Here is a 22,132-nt window from a genome sequence, read left to right as displayed (position 1 = left end):
TCTTCTGAATTATCTGAATTATCACACTGCACTCTTCACTAAGTGCAACAGTCTCATTATCTTCAAACTTCATTTTTCTGTTGAGAATATCCTTCATAAACTTTACATAGCTTGACATTTGTTCTAAGGCTTCAGCATATGGAATATTAATAGTAAGCTTCTTAAATATTTCTAGAAATTTTAAAAATTGCTTATCCAACTTCTGCTGACAAAGTCTCTGAGGAAATGGAGGTGGTGGTTTTTCCAAATCAACTTTCAGCAGAGAAATAGGTCTCTTAGAATTATTTGGAGTGTCCTCTTTTGATTCTTCAATTTCTTCTCTCTCTACTTCAATTTCTTTTTGAACCCGACCTTCTAACTCTCTTCCGCTTCTAAGTTGAACGGCTTTTACTTATTCTTTATTTTGGTCTTTTGGATTTGATTCAGTATTACTAGGAAGTGTTCCTTGGGATCTCTATTACTTAATGAATTTACTATTTGCCCAAGTTGATTCTCAATATTTCTAATTGTAGCTCCTTAACTTTATAATTGATTTTCTCTAATTTCTCATTTCTAACACCACTTCTTCTATAGACAACTTTTTCTCCTTAAATTGTGGATTACTATTAAAAATTGGAGGATAAGTAGGTCTATAATTACTATTAACTTGGTTGATCCAATTTCCCAATTGGTTTATTTTCTTGTTCCCCCAATGTTGATTACCGCCCGAAGTATTATTCTAGTTAAAGTTAAGATGGTTCTTGCAACCTGGGTAATAATAGTTTGAATATAGGTTTTTTTTTATTATTTATGGCATTCAAAGTTTTAAATGATGCTTGACAATCTATCATTTAGCCTAATGTATTCTCTTTAATCATTGCAATTCTCATTTGGCCTAATGAATTCTCTTCAATCATGGAAATTGGTTGAGAAATATTCATTCCAAATTGGTCTAACTTCCTTGAAATTGTAGCAACTTGATTTGCTAACATGGTAAATGCATCAGATTCATGAATGTTAGCTACTTTTTTAGAATTTACCCTCTCAGCTGGCCATTGAAAATTGTTAGTAGCCATTTCTTCAATTAAAGCGTAGGCGTCATGAAATGGTTTTGACATCAAAGAACCACCAGCAACAGCATCGATAATTAATCTAAGAGATCCAACTAATCCATTATAAAAAGTTTGAATTATTAACCAATCTGGTATAGCATGGTGTAGACACTTTCTTAAGAGTTCTTTAAATCTTTCCCATGGTTCATAAATAGATTACTCTTCAAACTGATTAAAAGATGTAATATTTTTTTTAAGCTTTGTAATCTTTTATGCTGGAAAATATTTAGCAAGGAATTTTTGTGCTAAATCACCCCAAGTTTTGGTAGATCCAGGTGCTAACAAATTCAACCACATCTTAACTTTATCCCTCAGTGAAAAAGGAAATAACCTAAGTCTTATGGCATCATTTGATACACCATCATATTTAAATGTAGCGCACAATTCTAGAAAATTAGCAAGATGTAAATTTGGATCTTCAGTTGGTGATCCCTCAAACTGATTATTTGATACCATTTGGATATTAACAGGTTTAAGTTTAAATGAACTAGCTACTACAGTAGGTTTTTGAATACTACAATGAAGTTCATCTACAATAGGGTTGGCATAATCTCTTAAAGGTCTAAACTCTTGATGAATTTCAGCATTTTGATTATTTTGGTCTGCCATTTCTATAATTTTTTTGGATTTTTCAAAATTTATAATTTTTTTAGTTTTTCTGAATTTTCTAATAGTTCTTTCTAATTTAGAATCATAGGGCACTAGTCTTTCAGAACCTAAACTACGCATATACTAACATATAATAAAATAAACAAAACAAAACAAAATAAGATAAGATAACTTAAAGTTTAAATAAGAATTTCTAAAAATAGAAATTTTGCTTTCGATTATCTAGCAACAGCTCCAAAAACTTGATCCCTTGATACTGTTAATATGCAAAGTACAACAATAATTCAGATTATATTTCACTTATATTTCCTTACTTTACAAAAAAACCAAAAACTTGATCCTTAAGAAAAATAAGAATTTAACTTTTAATTTATATATATTGAGATACTACGCAAGTATACTTATGTTTATCAAGTAATATAGGAATTTTTTATTAAGACTTGAATATCGAACCCACAGGGAATTTATATAATTTGCACTTTTAGAAAATTTTCTATTTTTAAAAAGACAAATACTTAACCTGAATATATTTTGCAGTAATAAAAATTCAAATATTTTTGGTATTTTTGATATTTTGACGAAAGAGTAACAACTTAAAAAGATAACTCGAGTTTTGTAAATGAAAAGCACTTAATAAGAAAAATATCTTTCTTCATATCATGAATAAGTAATAAGCATAGGAATTTTGTTGCGGAAGTATGCAAATTGTGTTGTGCCAAAAAGGAGCAATAATATTCTTTACCCTTACTAGATTTGCTATAAAGAAAATTGGCTAATTTAAAGTTTGAATAGTTCTAAAGACCGGCTAGGCAAAGAAGATACTAGCTCTCACTCTAGAGTTCCCTCAATTCCCTTCACCTGGGGGCTAACATCTCGTATCAAAACCTAAAATAATAAACCAAGTTGGGGGTTTTAACATGTCACTTTAAAGTCCTCTAACTCTGCACCCTTCAATGAATATTTTCCTATTTATTTGAACTCAATCATATGAACTACATTCTCATTCATACAACCTCATGTGATTCTTTCCAATTATTGACTGAGACAATACCAGCCCGGTTCTTACATGTTCTCACAACATATTTTAACTTCTGGATTGGCCAAATCAAGAAGTAAATGAAGTGCATGGATTTAAATCATCACAACTTCTTCCAACATTAAGGATCAATACTCTCCACAACTTCTATCCAAATCTTAATTACTTATCATTTTAAGAAGAAAGTTAAAGAAAACTACTTAGAATCCATGGAGAAAATAAAACCACACTTTAGTTTAAAAGTAGAAATCAATGTCAAACCAACAAGTCTCAATTAAAACCAAAGTAGTCTCAAAGCAAAACGATAAAAACTTATCTCAAGTTCTCCACCAAACTCTTGAAGTTCATTTGAATCTCTTCTCTTTACAATCACTCAAAATAAACTAACAAAAGGATAAAATAAAAGTAAAAGTAGTGCCTGAAAATCTCTCCGAACTAACTCCCTAAATTGATGAACTTTCAAAATTTTCCAAGTATTTTCAGGACTCTTTTTAAAGTCCTCTCTTCTTTCTTTTATAGCTTTCTAAGAGGTGCTTTGGAAACTCTTCAAAATATGTCTAGATTCGATGTATTTTCCCAAGAGATGCATTCTTTCATGATAATTTTTGTCCTGTGTGGGTATAACCACCTATTAAGCCAATGAGTGTCTTAAAACCCTCTTCAAAATTTGCAAAAACCGACTTTACTCGTCTAGTAACTTCCACTGGCGCTTAAGCGCGGGACCACTGGCGCTTAGGCGCGGCCTTCTCTGTTTAACTAGCGGATAAGCGCCGGATCTAGCGCTTAGGCACCAAAACTCATTTGCACATTTTTCACCTTTTTGCTCCAAATTTGATCATTTTTCACTCCTTTAAGCATTTTTGTCCTTTTTATTTGTATCTGCAAGAAAAACACAAAAATACCTTCCACTAAAGCGCAATATCCAAAAAATAGGTATAAAAATGTGTCTAAAAGCACTATATATTTTAAGTATATCACTAACCACGGATTTAGAAACTAAACCTGGATTAGCCAACGATTCTGTATAACTCTTGACTAAGGGTAGAGAATTAAAATTGTTCTTATTTGGCACAATACAAATTCAAATCATTTATTTCTCTCATTAACCAAAAACTCGTTGTAGTGGGAAAGATGTTTTCTCATATTGGATAACTTCATCACAAAAACATAGTTTGATACTTATTGTTTAGCTTTGCTTTACAATTTTGTTAGTAGTTGATAATTTAGTTTTGATCGCACATTAAATATTTGGAATTAGTGTAGTAGATTTTCCTTATTGTTGTGAATTTACTAATTTAAATTTCATTTAAAATCTAAACCTTCCTCGTGGGATCGATATTTGTGGCTTAAACGAAAAGTCTTGTATTACTTAATCCTACATTACTTGATAACGATGTGTAACTTGTGTAGAATTCCAACATAAATTGCTTCAATTTTTTATTCATAAATAACGAATCATGTTTTTGGCATCCGCATCCCTGCAAAGCGGAGTCAACTTTATTAATTTTACACAACTATACTTTCGGGGATCTTTGAGCTTCTTCAGGAGTCTATGAGAAGAACTTTTGGTGTTGGTTGATGTTCTTTTCGGAGGTATTGGATGGACATTATTCCAGTCTTCTTCTTTTGTATAGTGGTTAAGCAGTTCCATGTCTTCACTGAAGACAACACTGACAGATACTTATTTTGGCTCCTTTAGCTATTCCTTAAGAAAAATTATGGTTTCATCCTTATGATTCCAATCAAGCTATTCTTTGAATATGAAATACTTCTATTGTACAGTCCAACATCTTTGGTATGAATGATAATTAGGTTTCTTGTCTCTTCCCACTAATTCTAGTTTAATGGGCTTAGGTAGTTTAAAGTTTAGATTATTTGATAAATTATTGAACATATTTTTAATTTTAATTTTTTTTCACTAAAAGTGTATAAACATAATTTAGAAAATCATATATTTAATTTTTAACACTAAAAATGGAATGACTTTTGAGGATTTTGTGATACTGCATTCATACTTTATTTGGGTGGAAGAATAGAAGCTAGTTATAGTAAGTCGATAAGGAGAGACTTATCCTTAGAAAGCTTGAAACACTAAAAAACATACTATGGTAGAACTTGCGTAGTTTTTACAGTAATTAGAAGGCACAGTTAGTACTTAAACAGAATATCCCCCCCCGTGCTTTGCGTTGCATTCTTTGATTTGTCTGATTCTATTTCTGAGCAAAAGAAATTGTTCTTTATTCTTGAATGCATTTTGTAATTTTTATTTGTGAAATTTGCTTCATCTTGTATTAGAGAAATGACTCTATTTTCATACTTAATAGTGACGTTGTATTGATCAAACTGTTATAAATCTACAAGCATACTTGGCTACAAACACACCATCCATAAATTGATTATTATTAAACAAGAAATAAAACAGAAGTTGAGATTTCATTCTTTATTAAGATCTTCATCTGAGTATTTTGTGCTCTTGCTTCCAGTTACAAGCGTAATAGCTCTTGATTAATGCTGCAATGGATTCTGATTAGTATGACCTATTGTTTTATAATAAAGATTGACATAGATTCAATTAAGTTGCAAAGAATGATGACAAAGTTGATCAAAATTTCATAAATCGCCATGTTCTACGATTAATAACCCAAACTGGCTTGGCATATTCTTATCAGCTCCTAAATTTTAAGTCTGATTATCTGAGCATTTTTATATGAAATTTGCTTTTTTTTAAGTTTAACCAAACATTGAATTTGAATGCTACTTGCTTGACCGCAACCATCAGTCATTTTGGTTTCATTCTGATTCTCTATGATGGCAACAAAATCACATAATTCCATTTAATCTGGTATTTAATTAATTTGTTAAAACATTTTTTGGGTGCATTTTGTAGGGACTTTTGTGACTGCTTTTTTCTTTTATTTTTTATTCTATATTTTTATTCATTTTGTTTTTGTTATGATTTGAAACAACATATTTGTCTATTTAATTGAAAAATATTTATTGTCAACAATGTTAAAAATACCTAAAAGTTATTTTGAGTGTTTTTTTTTTCATTTTTATTTTATATTTTTAATTTTTTTCTTATTTTTGTATGATTTGAAGCAAAATATGTTTGGCTATTTTTATAAAGAATATTTATTTTTAATAATGTTAAAAATACCAACAAATGTTTTGAATGTTTTCAAAAACATGTTAATTTGATTTAAGAAACAAAGAATAAAAGGAAGATTTACATACATACCACTCTAACACTCAAAACTTCAAGTTCTATATAGATGCCACCTTCCGCTGCATGAAAATGTGTATTTCATATTTTAAAAGTTAAAATAGAAATATTTTTTAATGAGATATTAAAGATTTTGACAGTAGCAATATAATAATTAGAGTTTAGGTATTAGATACTTAAATACATAAGAATTTGGTGGTATGTATGTAAATGCCCCAAAATAAAATTGATCCCAAACGAACAGCAAGGGTTTGGAAACTGCAGATTAAGTAATCACTAACTTGCTTGTGGTTCAATATTAATTTGGCGCTTTAAAATAAAAAAAATATAGAAATTCTCAATCAAAAAAGGAAAAAATAAAAAAACTCTAAATACTTGTAGAACCAATTCTGATCTATCCATTCTTTCACTTTTGCAGACACAACATATATAATATGAAGAGATTAAATTCCCAATCGAAATACTTAATTGATCGTTTTATTTTATTTTTTTCGCTTTGAATTTATCTAATGCTAAAGTCAATTGCCTTGTGTTGTGTATTAGAAAGCATATTAAATTTGTGGGTGCATTAAATAAAAATTTTCCATTATATTTATTTATTATCCAAGGAAAAAAATTTGACTAAATTCACTAATGATCTGAATATTTTATAAATAGACATTTATAAATATTTATGCTGCTTTGCAGCATGAATAAAAAAAGTATGCTGCTATTTAATTTATCTGAAAGAAATAATTTTTTAACCATTTTTCTAACAGCTTAATGTGACTAAGCACATTAAAACAATGTGGTACTAATTTCATCATCTATCTAGTTGTATTCGTTATATTTTCATATATTACCGAAATTTACTCTACAATTTTCATTCACTAAAGTAATTAATCAACAAATTTGTTCAAAATTTAAATGCTTAAAATTCATTATAAATTTTAATATTTGAATTACAATTTGACTAGAAATAATTAGATAAAAATAATTGATTTATTCTCTCAATTTGGTCAACGGCATAGAACCTATGTCATACATATAGGCTGTTTTAAGGTCTGATGGAAGTAGTGAGCAAAAAAGGTCAAAGTTAGCAAAATTAAAGGTAGTGCGATTCGATAGAAATGACTCACAATATTTTTATTTCATCTCATAATAATATACATATTAAAATTCCATCATTAAGATGGAGCAAAAGAAAACAATAGAAAGAAATTCCATCAAAATTAAGGATCTGGGTACCCGTCTGAAAATATTACGAATAAATAGCAAGAAAAAAATTTTAAATAATAATAATAAGATATATATGTCCATATAACTTATCATTCAGCAAAGAAAACAAATAGAATTGACTGAATAAAACTAAGTCACAATACTAGATAAATTAAAAGATTCCTCTAATGTAAAAGTACGCTGCTGGTACAACTTACAATTTCTGCGGAAACAAACAAAAACAGCACGAGCATCTTGACAAGAATAATTCACAATGTAAAACAGCGAATGTTGCAATAAGCATAATTAGTACAAATTTTACACCAACTAGGACATTTGGTACGAATACTTCTATGCTTGCAAATGGAATTTCATTAGGAGCCCTGAAGCAAATGGAAGGCTTACTAAATAATAGGCCATCATTAGCTGAAAATCCAACGGTCGATTAAATGACTTCTCTGTGTCCTCCAAAGGCCCAGATCTGCCACCAGAAACAAATGCAGATATTACAGAATTTAAAGATAAAAGGCTCATCTGTCTGTCCAATATCAAAGGTTTTGAAATAGTAAAAAATGTCCGACTTAGTCTCTGGACTCTCTAAATATGAGCTAAAATAATCCTTCATATCAATTAAAGAAAATTGTAGTTAATGATGTTAAAAGCAAGAATGTTGTTTCAGGATAACATATTTTCTTCTTGAATATTTTAATAAATCAAACTTTCTAATAAACTTATTTCCTCATATATAACAGCTAACTTCACAGACTGCATAAGTGAAATTGAGATCGGGTTGCAAACCTAGTTAATTTTTTAAAATAAATAGTCTTACTTGACATTTTGATTTTCTTGATTCCTTCGTAAAAAAATAAATTGAGTTTAATATTCTTACAATGAATCAAGATAAATAAAATTATTCATTAAAAAAAAACTAGCTTGCTCAGCAACATATACAATCTCAAACCACTTCTATTGAATATAAAATTAGCTGCAACACACAAAAAAATTAAAAAATACTATTTTAAAATCTAGATTTAATAAAAAATGAAGAAAAAAAATATTTTTTTCTAGAACACCTTAATTTTTTTATAGAATTAACATCAATTTCCGTAAATTTATATGACAACTATTTTAACTCAGATGAGGTCTCACAAAGTCTAGAACTAAAACAACCCCCCACAATAGTAGTGAAACCAATTCAATCTTTTTCTCATTAATAAATTTAGAAGTTCATGAATGCATTTATGCGCCTATCGAACTTATTTATAAGCCAAACTAATAATTTGTCTTGAAAATACAAGACCAATAAACAAAGTTTGTCCCATTAATAAAGAAGCCAGAATTAACTAAATCTGGATTGAATCGAATCATCCTATCCAAGGACAAAATCAATTTTGGAGATTAGATCGAATGGCTTTGAGCTGAGGTAGAGTTCGTTCAGGATTGGAGTTCACAGCCCATCACTGAATCACATTCTGGCTAATGCGGCAAAGCATCCATGGAAGACCTGGCTTAAGTGAAGCAGGCCATTACATCTTTTTGGGGGCAGGGCTCATATAAATTAAGAGTTTACAATTACAGAAAGCTAAATGTTCGAAATCTGACAACATTTCCATAAAATCTAAATAACATGAATGATGGATTGTTAACAAAAGCTTGCGGAATCAGATAAACTCAAGTGGAAAAAATAAACCTCATAAGCAAAATCATTTCATGCCATTGATATCATAATGCCATAAAATTTGAAAATGAATCAACAAAGTAAAAGTTGGGTTTTAGCAATATATAATACGGTAAAACACATTCATGGTCATCATTATATACAAAAAGGAAAAAGAGATGGAAAAAGAAAAAAAAAAGAAAAAATACACCCATGGTCATGGGCAATAAAATCAATCTTATTGCAAAATAATAACTGCTGACCTTCAGTTTTTTGTCATAGCTTCCTGTGCACAAGGCACTGCCATCGGAAGACAAACCTAGACAACTTATAGTACCCTCATGTGAGTTCTGCAGAGACCCCAAGTTGAGAACTACCTGAGCCAATAAAGAAGAAAATATTAAACAGAGATGAAGCCTTCTACCCAAATATTATATCTTCATTAAATAACTGACAGAAGTCTCCGATTAAATAAATAAATATATAAATATAGTGGGTGTAAGCAACAAAAAAGCTAATGGATTAGAACACTTGATGTATTCTCAACAAAAGACCACAATTAAATAAAGCTCAGCGAGAAGAATCTCAGCCTACGGAAAGTTTATGGCACTTATCGTTGAAATGAGATAGACATCATTCTAAATTCTTTCTCCGATATGGCCACTAATCACTAAATGTAAAAAAACATCAAAAAGCATAACTGATTCACCATCCAGAGGTATGAAAATTATGAATGAAAATTAGATGTTGCATAAGTCATGTCAATAGGATCTAAAACATATTTGATGATTTCAGCAGTCAAATGTCCATTCATTAAACAATTCAATTGGAAGAGCCATCTAGCAGCTTCCAAACAATTTTATTTAGTTTAATGAGCTTAATAAAATAAAAATCATGAGCTATTATTGATCACTTCTAGCTTTTATCTTTATAAGTACAGGTAAAGTAGTGCGACACTATAAAGTTATCTTAAAAAAAAAGGAATAATGAAAGGCTAATAGCCCTAGAGAAAGAAATGCTAAACAAGTTAATTGGAAAGAGATGAACTTCCACAGTGAATAGGGCAAAAAAATATATTTTACTTCACCACACAAAACAACACAATTTAAATACAAAAAAGATAAACACCTACAATTCGAGCGATAAGAGATCTCTCTCTCAAACCCTACCCCTATGGTTCCAAATAATAATCACATATCGCCTAATCCTAAACATACTAAATACTTTTATACCCCAAAATAATAACTAACAAATCACTACATTGCCCTTTTAGTCTTACGAATAACACAAGTCTTCAAACTATTTTGGCGGGCTCGACGTCGACTCAGTGGAGTACGAGGTAGACGGAATCGTAGGCACCGGTCTAACATTACTTTCTTCCCAAAAAGACACATTATCCTCAAAGTGAAAGAGAGAAAATTATTGTTGAAGCAAGCTATATGACTCTCATGTGATGTCATAATCAGGCAATCATTTCCATTTCACTAGAAATTCATAGTGACATGAGTTAGAAATACAGATATGTGCACATTCATCGACCATGTTCAGATCTGATGGTATCATGACTTCAAATTAATCATTAAGAATACCACAGCCTCAAATAATTCATCAGTAGCTCATCGATCACCAAGATAGGAAATTTGTCATGTATATTTCCTCATTAATTCATCGATAATCCACGCTAAAATGCTAACTTCAACCCTTCTTCACTAGCAATATTGGGCTAGAGAAGGGGTTCACACTAGGTTGAATTATCCCGACCTCCAATATCTCTCTAATCAATCTCTCGATCTCATCTTTCTATACCTGAGAGAAGCAGTATGGCACACACCGATGGGAGAAACGTACAATCTCTGGGTTATTGCATATTCATGTTCCCTCTAAGGCGGCAATCCCTGTCGCAATTGAAAAGCATTTGCAAATTATTGCAGTTGTTGGATCATTGTCAAAATCTCTATTAAATTGATGCCATGTGTCTCTTCCATACTATGCAACTCAATCAAGAATCTCAACTCTGCATCTTGTATTGCCCTACCATGGTTCTTGCACAAACTAAAGTCACCGCGAAGCACCACCATCCTGTCTCCCTTCTGAAACTTCATTTTCAAGAGTCTCAAATTCATCTTAGTCTCCCCTAAAGATTGCAACCATTTCATGCCCAATATCAATGGCCAATATCACGTCAATGTTCCCTTAGTCAAAGGGAAGAAACTCCAGTATCTGAATACCTTGCAGTGTTAAAATTACCCCTTTACAAACTCTTTGCTCTTCTCCACTTGTGTCGTCCCCATCATGACTCCAAAAATTTTCTTGCCAACCATCACAAGCCCCAATTGCTTCACAATTTAAGTAAAGATGAAGTCGTGAGTGGGTCCCACTATCTATCAAAACTACCATGTCCTGCACTTTGACCTGTCCCAAAAGTTTGATCGTGTGGCTTGATGTTAAGCCCATCGCTGAGTTCAATGAAACATTGTCCACACCCACAACTGAGGGTGTTCCTCCTCCACCACAACAGCCTCTTCTATTTCTTGATCCTCAACCTCCTCATCCCACATTGTGTGAACATTTAAGATCTGATCCTTGCAACGATGTTCTAGAGCAAACTTCTCATCGCACCAAAAACATAACCCATTGATTCACTTCTTTCAAGTCTCGCCTTTATAAGACATTTGAATGTCGCCCCTGGACGTAGCCCATTATTCCTATCCTATCATCGTGGTTGTAGCATTTCGATATGATAATCCACTTGTGTTGTGCCTATTAGCCTATTCCAATGCATTTTTATCTTCAATCCATTCCATTAATTCCATAGTTTCACCCAAACCTCACAGATCAAAAGACGAAGTGTTGCTCGAATTTCTGACTTCAACCCTTTCATGACATTTCGTTTCAACGCTATGTTACATCGGCGCCTACGGCATCCTTCCCCTCGTACTCCACTGACTCGACCACGAGAATGTTAAAATAGTTTGAAAATTATGTTATGCGTAAAACTAAAAGAGCAACTTAGTCATTTATTAATTATTATTATGGGGTATAAATATAGATAATATGTTTATGGTTAGGATAAATGATTGTTGTCTTGAATTTTAGGGTTAGGGTTTAGAAGAGATCACCCACCTCTCAAATTGCAAGTGTTTATCTTTTTTATGTATTCAGGTTGTATTGTTTGGTGTTGATGAAATATATATATATATACATATATAGTATTCTGTCCTAATTTTTGTGAAAATTACTATCAAATTATTATGCGTAAAACTAAAAGAGCAACTTAGTCATTTATTAATTATTACTATGGGGTATAAATATGGATAATATGTTTATGGTTAGAGGATATATGATTGTTGCCTTGAATTTTAGGGTTAGGGTTTAGAAGAGATCACTCACCTCTCAAATTGCAAGTGTTTATCTTTTTTATGTATTCAGGTTGTATTGTTTGGCGTTGATGAATATATATATATATATATATTATTTTGTCCAATTTTTTGTGAAAATTCCTATCAAATTGGTCTTATATCGTTTCGTTGCGCTCCGCCATTCAGAAATCATCGAGGCGACAAATTAGAATTTCAAGAATTGATCCAATGAGCCACGTCTCTAGCGTTTAAGCAATGTGTGGGCGCCGACGAGAAATAATCACAATTTGACCAAGCAGGAAGCTGAAGGGAACGTAGCATACAAGCATCTCTGACACGACCGCCCGTCGTGAATCAATCGTGTTCAACCTAGCTGGGAAGCAAACCAGATCACGATGTACATTCATATCGGCGGCAACGCCTTCGTGAATGAACTTTGTGATTTTAGCTAGCTAGGAAACCAACGACGAGATTAAAACTTACAAGATTCTACACTTCATGATTGAAAATCTTCTTGGGAGTAATGACAGCCAAGAAAGTATAGACTTTGGAGGAGAATTAAAGAAAGATGTGAGCCAAATTAGACTTGAAATAGAGAAGCGCCTCTTAGCCATGAAAGAGAGGTTCTCGTCCATCGAGTGGAGATTCATGGCTCTGGAAGAAATAATGAAGAAGAACATGAAGGTTCACACAAAACCTCCCCTGCTCGTCGCAGGATCAAGCGATGGCATCTGGAGCAGACGCGAACGACAACAATCTGAAAGATTTTTGCAACATAAATGCAGCATCGCTGCTTTAGGCAGATTTGGAGACATGAGATCGAGCCAAGGAATCAGGAGCAAAATCGAGCAGCAAAACTTAAAAGGAATAGTGCAACTTTGCAGGTGGGATCGAGCGAAGGAGTCGGAAGGGGATTCGAGTGGCAATATCTAGAGGGAATTGTGCGACATCTCGATGTTTGTAAAAAGTAGCAGTAGGAGGAATGGGATGACATGCAATTTGAGGTTAGTGAAGATTGATTCGAAGGATTTTGCCAAGAATAGGAAACTACGGTGGGTCGGATCACGACGATGGGTTGTATCCAACCGCTACAGTGCTTTTGCTACGGTAGCCTTCCAGGTGGAAAGCAGTTCAGAAGTTTATGGGGAAGGGCGGGCTAATTATGGGGCAAGTCTGTCTTGTGGAAGAAGGAAAATCAATATAGGTAAATGAAGAGAAAATAACCCCTGCCTCATAGGTGGAATGAACTTTGGTTGAGGAAATTAGAAAGGCGACTCACACAAAAGAATGTTGAAAATGTCAATACTTGAAGGAGAGGATGCATATGGTTTGGTTTATCATGTGGAGCGATATTTTGTTATTAATGGAATGAAAGAAAAAGAAAAATTGATAGGAGTGGCCTTGTGTTTGGAAAGGAAGACTCTAATATAGTATCAGATAGAGAACAACGTCAGCCAATTAAAACAGGGGGAGAATTCAAGGACAGAGTGGTGGAGAGTTTTAAAATTGTTGGATCATAAATTGTCTCGTGGATCACACCCAAGGAATAGAGCATCAGCCGCGGGAAAGAAAAAAAAAATTAACACTTATATTTCTAGTGAGAATTTCATTCGGAAATGATCTTTCTATTTAAATTTCATAAGCAGGAACTGGTAAATTACATAATTGTCCCCATTTAAAAATGGGACTTTACTATAATTAATAAGTCATTACAATTACACATTTGTAATTGAATAACATTTATTTTGACCCCGTAACCGTTGTTAGCGTCGTTATATTTTTGTAACTGCCTTAAATACTGTTTTACATTCATAACAAACCAATTTAGTTTCTTGAAATTCGTTCAGTCGACCAGGATTTATTCAGCCGACCAAACATCCTTTGGTCGACTTTATGATCTTCGATCGCTCATTCTGAGGAAATCGAATGTGAAGACCTATCATCCTTGAGTATAATTGTTTCATCGGGTAGAGGGTGAATCAATGTAATTTGACAAACAATCTACTTTCGGTCATGTGTCACATCCTGAGTAACTAATAATTTCCATGATGGTAGTTACCTGAAAGTAAGTGTTGATGTGGTCATTCGGTATTTTTTAGGTCGTTCGTTCTTTTCATTCAGTCGGCCTATGAAACTGATCGATCGTATCATGCATAATCCATGTTATTTATGTCTTCAATCACCTCACACTTGAACCTACAGTCGTTGCAATAGTTGACAATCCTTCTTCTGGTGCTCATTAGCTTTTATCTGCTTGGCGTTCTGTTTACCAACACAATGATCAGATGAGCCAGTCTTCTGAGGAGGAATGACAGGTCTATTTAAGGCAGAAGAAGTTTGGAGGGAAACTTCAGCTTGGGAACCTAATGGATGATATTTTGGTTACTTCAGAAAATGGCTCGGCGCTCAACAATTTGTTATCTGGATCTCGCCCCAGAGGCATAGGCAGAGGCAGAGGCAGGGCTAAATTGGCTCATCTCTAGCTACTTATTTTCTGCGGTTTTGGTATCTTTCATTTTTTTTTTTTGGATTCCCTGTTTATTTTTTTCTTTCGGGGTGTTTGTGTGTGTTGTATCGTATGGGTAGGGTGCCTCTATAGGGTGCCTCTATTGGGCCCTCTCATACAACATTTATATATCTTTCTTATTTTAATAGATTTAGCCCTTGGGCTTTTCAAAAATGTCTCCAATCACCTCCTCGAGATTCGTCGAGAAGCATTCTTGTTGTGCATAGTTCATTCTCCGATTCTCTTACTTCTTTAAGAGTGACAGTTGTCATAAGAATAAGAGAATTAAATAACATGACTGATCATAACAGTAAAAAAGTATCATCATAAATTATATTCCCTTGATTTTTGTACCCTTTTTTATGATAAATAGAACTCTATATCTTTTTCCCATTTCCCACATCGTCTTGTTATGAGTCGATCACTTAAGCGAAGAAATATATCACGTGCCAAAATGCCAATAAGTGAGGGAGCCTTACTGAAAGCCTTTAGACTTCCCACTTTTAGAACCTGCCCCGCAACAAACGAAAGAAAAGGAAACCTGACCCTTCCCGCCCACTCCTTAAGGAAAAGGTGGGCGGAGAGATGCAACCGACTGAGAAAGAGGGGAGGAGATGAGAGGAAAATGATCAGCAGAAAAAGGCCAGCTAAATCGATAAAACTAGTTAAGCAACCAACCACAAAATTTCCTCGTGTGGAAGGGGTTGGTGAACCGTCTGACTCAGTACCACATCCGGCAAGGAGTTGGAAGGGAGGAAAGGTATGGACCCTCTACCACTTCGTCGAGATTCGACCCAATTACCGTCTCAATAAGGAGATCCCTCGAGGGCGGTTATGCAAGTTCTGCCACCAGACTTCACTCTGCTTCATCCTCCAGCTCTGAAGGCCACTTAATGTGATGCTCCTCCCATGGCAGATGATCGCTCCATCGCTTAGCCGACGAGGCTATGCGAACCGAGGCTTCACCAGCGGAAGATGTTCCTCCTCCACCACCAAACGAGAAAGATCTTTATCATGGTATGCCTTCTCTCGTCGCAGAGAGTTTCTGTACATCAGAAATAAACTGATTGATCGGTAACTTTTGTAACTCTTTTTCATTCAGCCTTCTCATTTACCTTTGTAGCGTCAGCTCAATTATTGCAGAGGAAACCGTGGATATCATTGACTCTCAATGCCTAGAGGTGGCACGCCAAATCGAGCAACGATCATGTCGGTCCTTCCGTTTAAGTCGCAGACAAAGGGGTATCCACTCCAATGCCTCTTCCGGATTTAACACCCCTTTGAACCTACCTGGAGAGAGAAACTGACGGCCGCGGGGAGTCTCATGGGTCGTAGTTCACCGTATAGATGAGACCATGGACTCCGTTGCTTGGGTTGCTATCCTCCAAAAAAAAGCCACCGTCTCGGATCTTCGGGAGGAGTTGGCAGTTGTATATGCAGATATGGAGGTTCTTCAACCCTAAGTTACTGAGGTGGAAATTTTCCTGGCTAAGCTTGTGGACATAGAAATACTCCGGGCCCAAGTGACGGACTTGAAAGCTCTCCGGGTTGAGTTGGTGATCCAACTTTTTTGTTGCGATAGATTGTGTAAAATTTAATTAAATATAATCAATTAATATTCGGATTCTACGCAAGTATACGTATCTTTATCAAGTAATAATGAACTTTCTATTTAAGCCCCAAATATCGATCCTACGGGGAAGATTTAAATTGGAAATGACAAATTTGCTAGGAAATTCACAGAAAGTCAATTCAAATCACTGTCACTAATTTCAATTGTTTAGATGTAATCGAAATTAAATTTCTAAACTATTATCAAATCAAATATGCAAAATTTAAAACAATAAATACTAATCTATTACCTATATTTATGTAACGGAGATTCTTATGTGAAAAAACATTTTTCTCACTACAATGAGGCTATGGTAAAATGAGATGAGATAAATGTTCATAATATGTATTGTGTCAAAGAGAAGCAATTTTAATTCTATACACTGATACAGTGCATAGAAAATCATTGGTTAATCTCAGATTTTGATTCTATCTCCCTGTTGTATCATCATCTGATCTAACAACTCCATGTTGCTAGGGTCACTTGAAGTAGGCTCACTAGGGGTTCTAGAAGTAGAAGGAATATCTCTGATCTGTCTTCCAGATCTCCAATCAACATGAAACTCATAAGTCTTGATGTTGGCAGACCCAATGGGTCTCTGAGGCTCAATTCTCTCCTCATTAGGTCTGAAATCAACTCATGTCTGCTCACAAAGTGTGTGAATAAGAGCAGGGTGTGTCAATCCGCCAGTGGTCTCTCCCAGAGCAATAGATCGAATGTTCATATAAATGATAGAGCCTACATTTATATCCATCACTTGCTGAATACAGTAGTTCAGGATAGCTCTAACCTTGGTCACTTCACTATGATGATTCGTTGGAATCATCCTCCCAGAAATAAAATAGAGTCAGGCCTTAGATACTACATTTAAACTAGTACGGGGAAAGTTAACTTTAACTCCATTTTTTATTTTCCAAGCCCCTTTCTCACTAGTCAGAAAATAAATAATTTCATCTAAAGCCTAATCTGTAAAAGAAAAAGAATGATACTGAGATCTATACACATCTTCTACAGAATAAAACTCATTTATTTTTTTCGGAGTAAATTCTACCCTTTTTCCACGAACAAATACATAATCATCAAAAGCTTCAAGAAGGTTGGCATAAAATTTCATTATAATCTCAGCTATCGCATCGACAGTAAAATAGCAAAAATTTCCCAATGTCGAACAATAATCAAATGTTTAACTTCTCCTTCTAGATTTTTAAAACCTCGGTCCTGAATTACTTTCTTATTTTCACAAATGCTATGAAATCGAGCACTGATTCTAAAGCTAACAAATCTCTGCTCGTCATATTTTCCTTTCATTTTGCTCGATCTAGGTGTCATAGGAAATCTAGAAAATTTTGAAAAATCCGAATAAATTCTAAAGTTCCAAAAATCAAAATGTAAAACATTTTAAACTTCGAATCATTATATAAGAGTTCATCACCAAAAGATTTTCTCAAAAATTTCTCAAAATTTTTTTCATATTTTCGGATCCATGCAATGTGAGATAAATCCTTAGTGAAAATAAAAAAATTTTGGTTTAAAATGTAGCTCTTATCTAGGGAAGATGAAATCTGAAATCTTTTAGCCTCTAAATTGCCTCAAATCCGACCACAATCAAGCTCTAGCCGCCTAAACCGAAGTTTGAAGATGACTTGAGCGTAAAAATGGTCGCCACGGTAAAAATTGCGAATTTTTAGGGGTTAAATTCTGCTGTCGGGTCGAGGGCGCCGTCGGCGATTCTAGTGCCGCCGGCGCTGAAGGCCGAAAATTTCATATTTTGATTTTCTTTGATTTTCAATTTCCTATTGACTTACTCCAAAATTTTTTGTATTTTAAACACAAATTTTTATCTAACAATAATTCATAAAACAAAACATTTCACCAACACGAATTTTCACAAACAACAACAAACTAACTTTTATGTATGAAAGTACACTTTTTACAAACACAATTTTTAATTACACAATCACACATATTAAACAAACTAATTATAAATCAGCGTCGAAATCAAACCACAATATTAAACACTGTCACAAAACTATACACACAATCAAAGTTCAGAATTCTAAAGCAAAAAGCAAACCAAACCAAATTAAATCCACACATATACACTAAATATATATAATGTTCTAAAATAGATAGAGAATTTAAAGTCTTCAATTATTACGCCTCTTCTTCAGTGTTTTTTCCTCCTCTAATATCTCCCATAGACTGGTAATGAACATATAAGTTGTTATCTCCCTGTTGTATCATCATCTGATCTAACAACTCCATGTTGCTAGGGTCACTTGAAGTAGGCTCACTAGGGGTTCTAGAAGTAGAAGGAATATCTCTGATCTGTCTTCCAGATCTCCAATCAACATGAAACTCATAAGTCTTGATGTTGGCAGACCAAATGGGTCTCTGAGGCTCAATTCTCTCCTCATTAGGTCTGAAATCAACTCATGTCTGCTCACAAAGTGTGTGAATAAGAGCAGGGTGTGTCAATCCGCCAGTGGTCTCTCCCAGAGCAATAGATCGAATGTTCATATAAATGATAGAGCCTACATTTATATCCATCACTTGCTGAATACAGTAGTTCAGGATAGCTCTAACCTTGGTCACTTCACTATGATGATTCGTTGGAATCATCCTCCCAGAAATAAAATAGAGTCAGGCCTTAGATACTACATTTAAACTAGTACGGGGAAAGTTAACTTTAACTCCATTTTTTATTTTCCAAGCCCCTTTCTCACTAGTCAGAAAATAAATAATTTCATCTAAAGCCTAATCTGTAAAAGAAAAAGAATGATACTGAGATCTATACACATCTTCTACAGAATAAAACTCATTTATTTTTTTCGGAGTAAATTCTACCCTTTTTCCACGAACAAATACATAATCATCAAAAGCTTCAAGAAGGTTGGCATAAAATTTCATTATAATCTCAGCTATCGCATCGACAGTAAAATAGCAAAAATTTCCCAATGTCGAACAATAATCAAATGTTTAACTTCTCCTTCTAGATTTTTAAAACCTCGGTCCTGAATTACTTTCTTATTTTCACAAATGCTATGAAATCGAGCACTGATTCTAAAGCTAACAAATCTCTGCTCGTCATATTTTCCTTTCATTTTGCTCGATCTAGGTGTCATAGGAAATCTAGAAAATTTTGAAAAATCCGAATAAATTCTAAAGTTCCAAAAATCAAAATGTAAAACATTTTAAACTTCGAATCATTATATAAGAGTTCATCACCAAAAGATTTTCTCAAAAATTTCTCAAAATTTTTTTCATATTTTCGGATCCATGCAATGTGAGATAAATCCTTAGTGAAAATAAAAAAATTTTGGTTTAAAATGTAGCTCTTATCTAGGGAAGATGAAATCTGAAAATGAAATCCAAAGTCTTTTAGCCTCTAAATCGCCTCAAACCGACCACAATCAAGCTCTAGCCGCCTAAACCGAAGTTTGAAGATGACTTGAGCGTAAAAATGGTCAGCGTAAAAATTGTGGCCATAGTAAAAATTATGAATTTTTAAGAGTTAAAATCTGCTGTCGGGTCGAGGGCGCCGTCGGCGATTCTAGTGCCGCCGGCGCTGAAGGCCGAAAATTTCATATTTTGATTTTCTTTGATTTTCAATTTCCTATTGACTTACTCCAAAATTTTTTGTATTTTAAACACAAATTTTTATCTAACAATAATTCACAATAATTCATATTCATAAAACAAAACATTTCACCAACACGAATTTTCACAAACAACAACAAACTAACTTTTATGTATGAAAGTACACTTTTTACAAACACAATTTTTAATTACACAATCACACATATTAAACAAACTAATTATAAATCAGCGTCGAAATCAAACCACAATATTAAACACTGTCACAAAACTATACACACAATCAAAGTTCAGAATTCTAAAGCAAAAAGCAAACCAAACCAAATTAAATCCACACATATACACTAAATATATATAATGTTCTAAAATAGATAGAGAATTTAAAGTCTTCAATTATTACGCCTCTTCTTCAGTGTTTTTTCAATCTCTGATATCTCTCATAGATTGGTAATGAACATATAAGTTGTTAAAAGGTCGGTACAGAAATTGATCTGTTAAATTTTCTTCGATCTACCATTTTTCTTTAAACATCCGAACTAATCCTGCTTCAAAAGTTCCAGTGTAATCAAAATTTTCTTTCATTCTCCAATCTAGGTGATCAAAAAGGCATTTAAGATCTCCTACTATATTCATAATACTCTGAAGTTCCCTTTCAATTTTCTTCAATTTCTTTTCCAAAGCAAGCGAACTTCCAACTGTTGGTGGTATTAATGGAGTTGAAGCATGTGAAGATTGATATATATGATGACTTCTAATACTTCATTTCCATTTCCACAATAATTCTCATTTATAGGATTCATGGGCTCCCAAGGTACTAAAGTCTTTTCTCAACTTTCATATGGAACTTGGGCTTGACTGCAAATCAAAAAGATGGTAGATGGATGCCTAAGTTCATAAATTAGTCCATTAGTATAATACTCATAATAGATTTAAATAAAATAGACTTTATATCAATGAGTTTTTCCATTTGAATGCAGTAATTGAAAATAACACGGACTTTGGTAACTCAACTAATTTTCATACTTGGGAGTAATTTTGCAGCAATAAAAAAATGTCATTGCTTCAAAATTGGATTAAGTAATGAAGTGGAGAAACTAACATATCCTTCATCTCGTATCTCCCATATATCACTTTCATCGGTCAGAAGATTATACACGTATTGCATCAAATCTCGTGTAGGAATGAAATTTGTATAATGACTGATTTGAATGTTGTTTATCATATACAATTCACTAATCTTTGCAGGAGTAAATGGTACAACCTTACCTCGTACGAAGACAACACCTTGAGTAATTTCATGTAAGTTTGCATAAAACTCTTTCACCACAGGTACGACAACCGCAGACGTTGTGTAACACAGAATTTCCCAACGCCTTTGCAGAATGATTTTATCAATCGGACCAGTAAGATTGATCACTCAATGATTAACAAATCTTCTTTCCTTGATCAATCTCCTCTTCGTAATAATTTTATCGTATAATCGCTGTGCATCGAAACTAATAAATTTTCTTTTGTTGAAAACTCTATACCTTAAAGTATTTCTGGAATTGGAAGCCATGAGATCCGAAAATAGGAAGTTACTAAGCGTCCAAGGATGTTTCTAGGCCTTCTTAAACTTGTCCCGGTGGTTATTATGAAGTGAAATCGCGCCAAAAGCTGCCAAAACTCGTCTAAAACCGTCTAACCCCACTCGGCGCCGTCGGCGCTGCCGATTGGCACTGCCGGCGTTGGTGTCCGTTATCTAGGGTGTCGTCGGCGCCAATGGCCAAAATTGTGATTTTCATTTTTTATTCAATTCGATTACAAATTTTCCTCTAATACCAACATTTGACTTAATTTATAATAAATGCAACTGTGTAAGATTATTATCTACTAATATATAAGACACTTAACAAACTAAATAGTAATACATAATAATAAAAGTATGGGTTGTCTCCCACAAAACGCTTGGTTTAACGTCGTCAGCCCAACATACCATTTGTTTAGTTTGGTTGACTTAACATTAAAACTTCTTTAAATTGATGTATGTGTCATTCATAATAATGTTTCAAACGATGTCCATTAATTTTAAATATTTTTCTAGCATTGGGATTTTTAATAACAACAGTTCCATAATGATAGACTTTAATCACTTTAAATGATTCTAAGCATCTAAATTTTAGTTTTCCTGGACACAATCTCAATCTTGTATTATATAGTGAAATTTCTTGTTCAGGTTTAAATTTCTTCTTAAAAATCTTCCGAT

General features: G+C 33.5%; 1 protein-coding gene across 2 annotated transcripts in view; it reads right to left on the bottom strand.

Moving 5' to 3' along the window:
• Positions 1-7,317: 7,317 nt before the first annotated feature.
• LOC110030369 (guanine nucleotide-binding protein subunit beta) overlaps positions 7,318-22,132 on the bottom strand; it is a 72,469-nt gene continuing 57,654 nt past the window's right edge. The window contains exons 5-6 of one of the 2 annotated variants that reach the window (XM_020733043.1): positions 9,077-9,190; positions 7,318-7,637 (exon numbers count right to left, since the gene is read on the bottom strand). In XM_020733043.1, the coding sequence (XP_020588702.1) occupies positions 7,602-7,637; positions 9,077-9,190 (150 nt within the window). In that variant the 3' untranslated portion in view covers positions 7,318-7,601. Of the gene's footprint in view, positions 7,638-9,076; positions 9,191-22,132 lie in introns of those variants that run through there. The other variant, XM_020733044.1, reaches the window with a different exon arrangement.

The sequence above is a fragment of the Phalaenopsis equestris genome, unplaced genomic scaffold, assembly GCF_001263595.1.
Source record: "Phalaenopsis equestris unplaced genomic scaffold, ASM126359v1 Scaffold000707, whole genome shotgun sequence".
Classification (NCBI taxonomy): Eukaryota; Viridiplantae; Streptophyta; class Magnoliopsida; order Asparagales; family Orchidaceae; genus Phalaenopsis; species Phalaenopsis equestris.
Note: the sequence above shows the minus strand (reverse complement) of the source record. Positions and strands in the feature narration are given on the sequence as shown.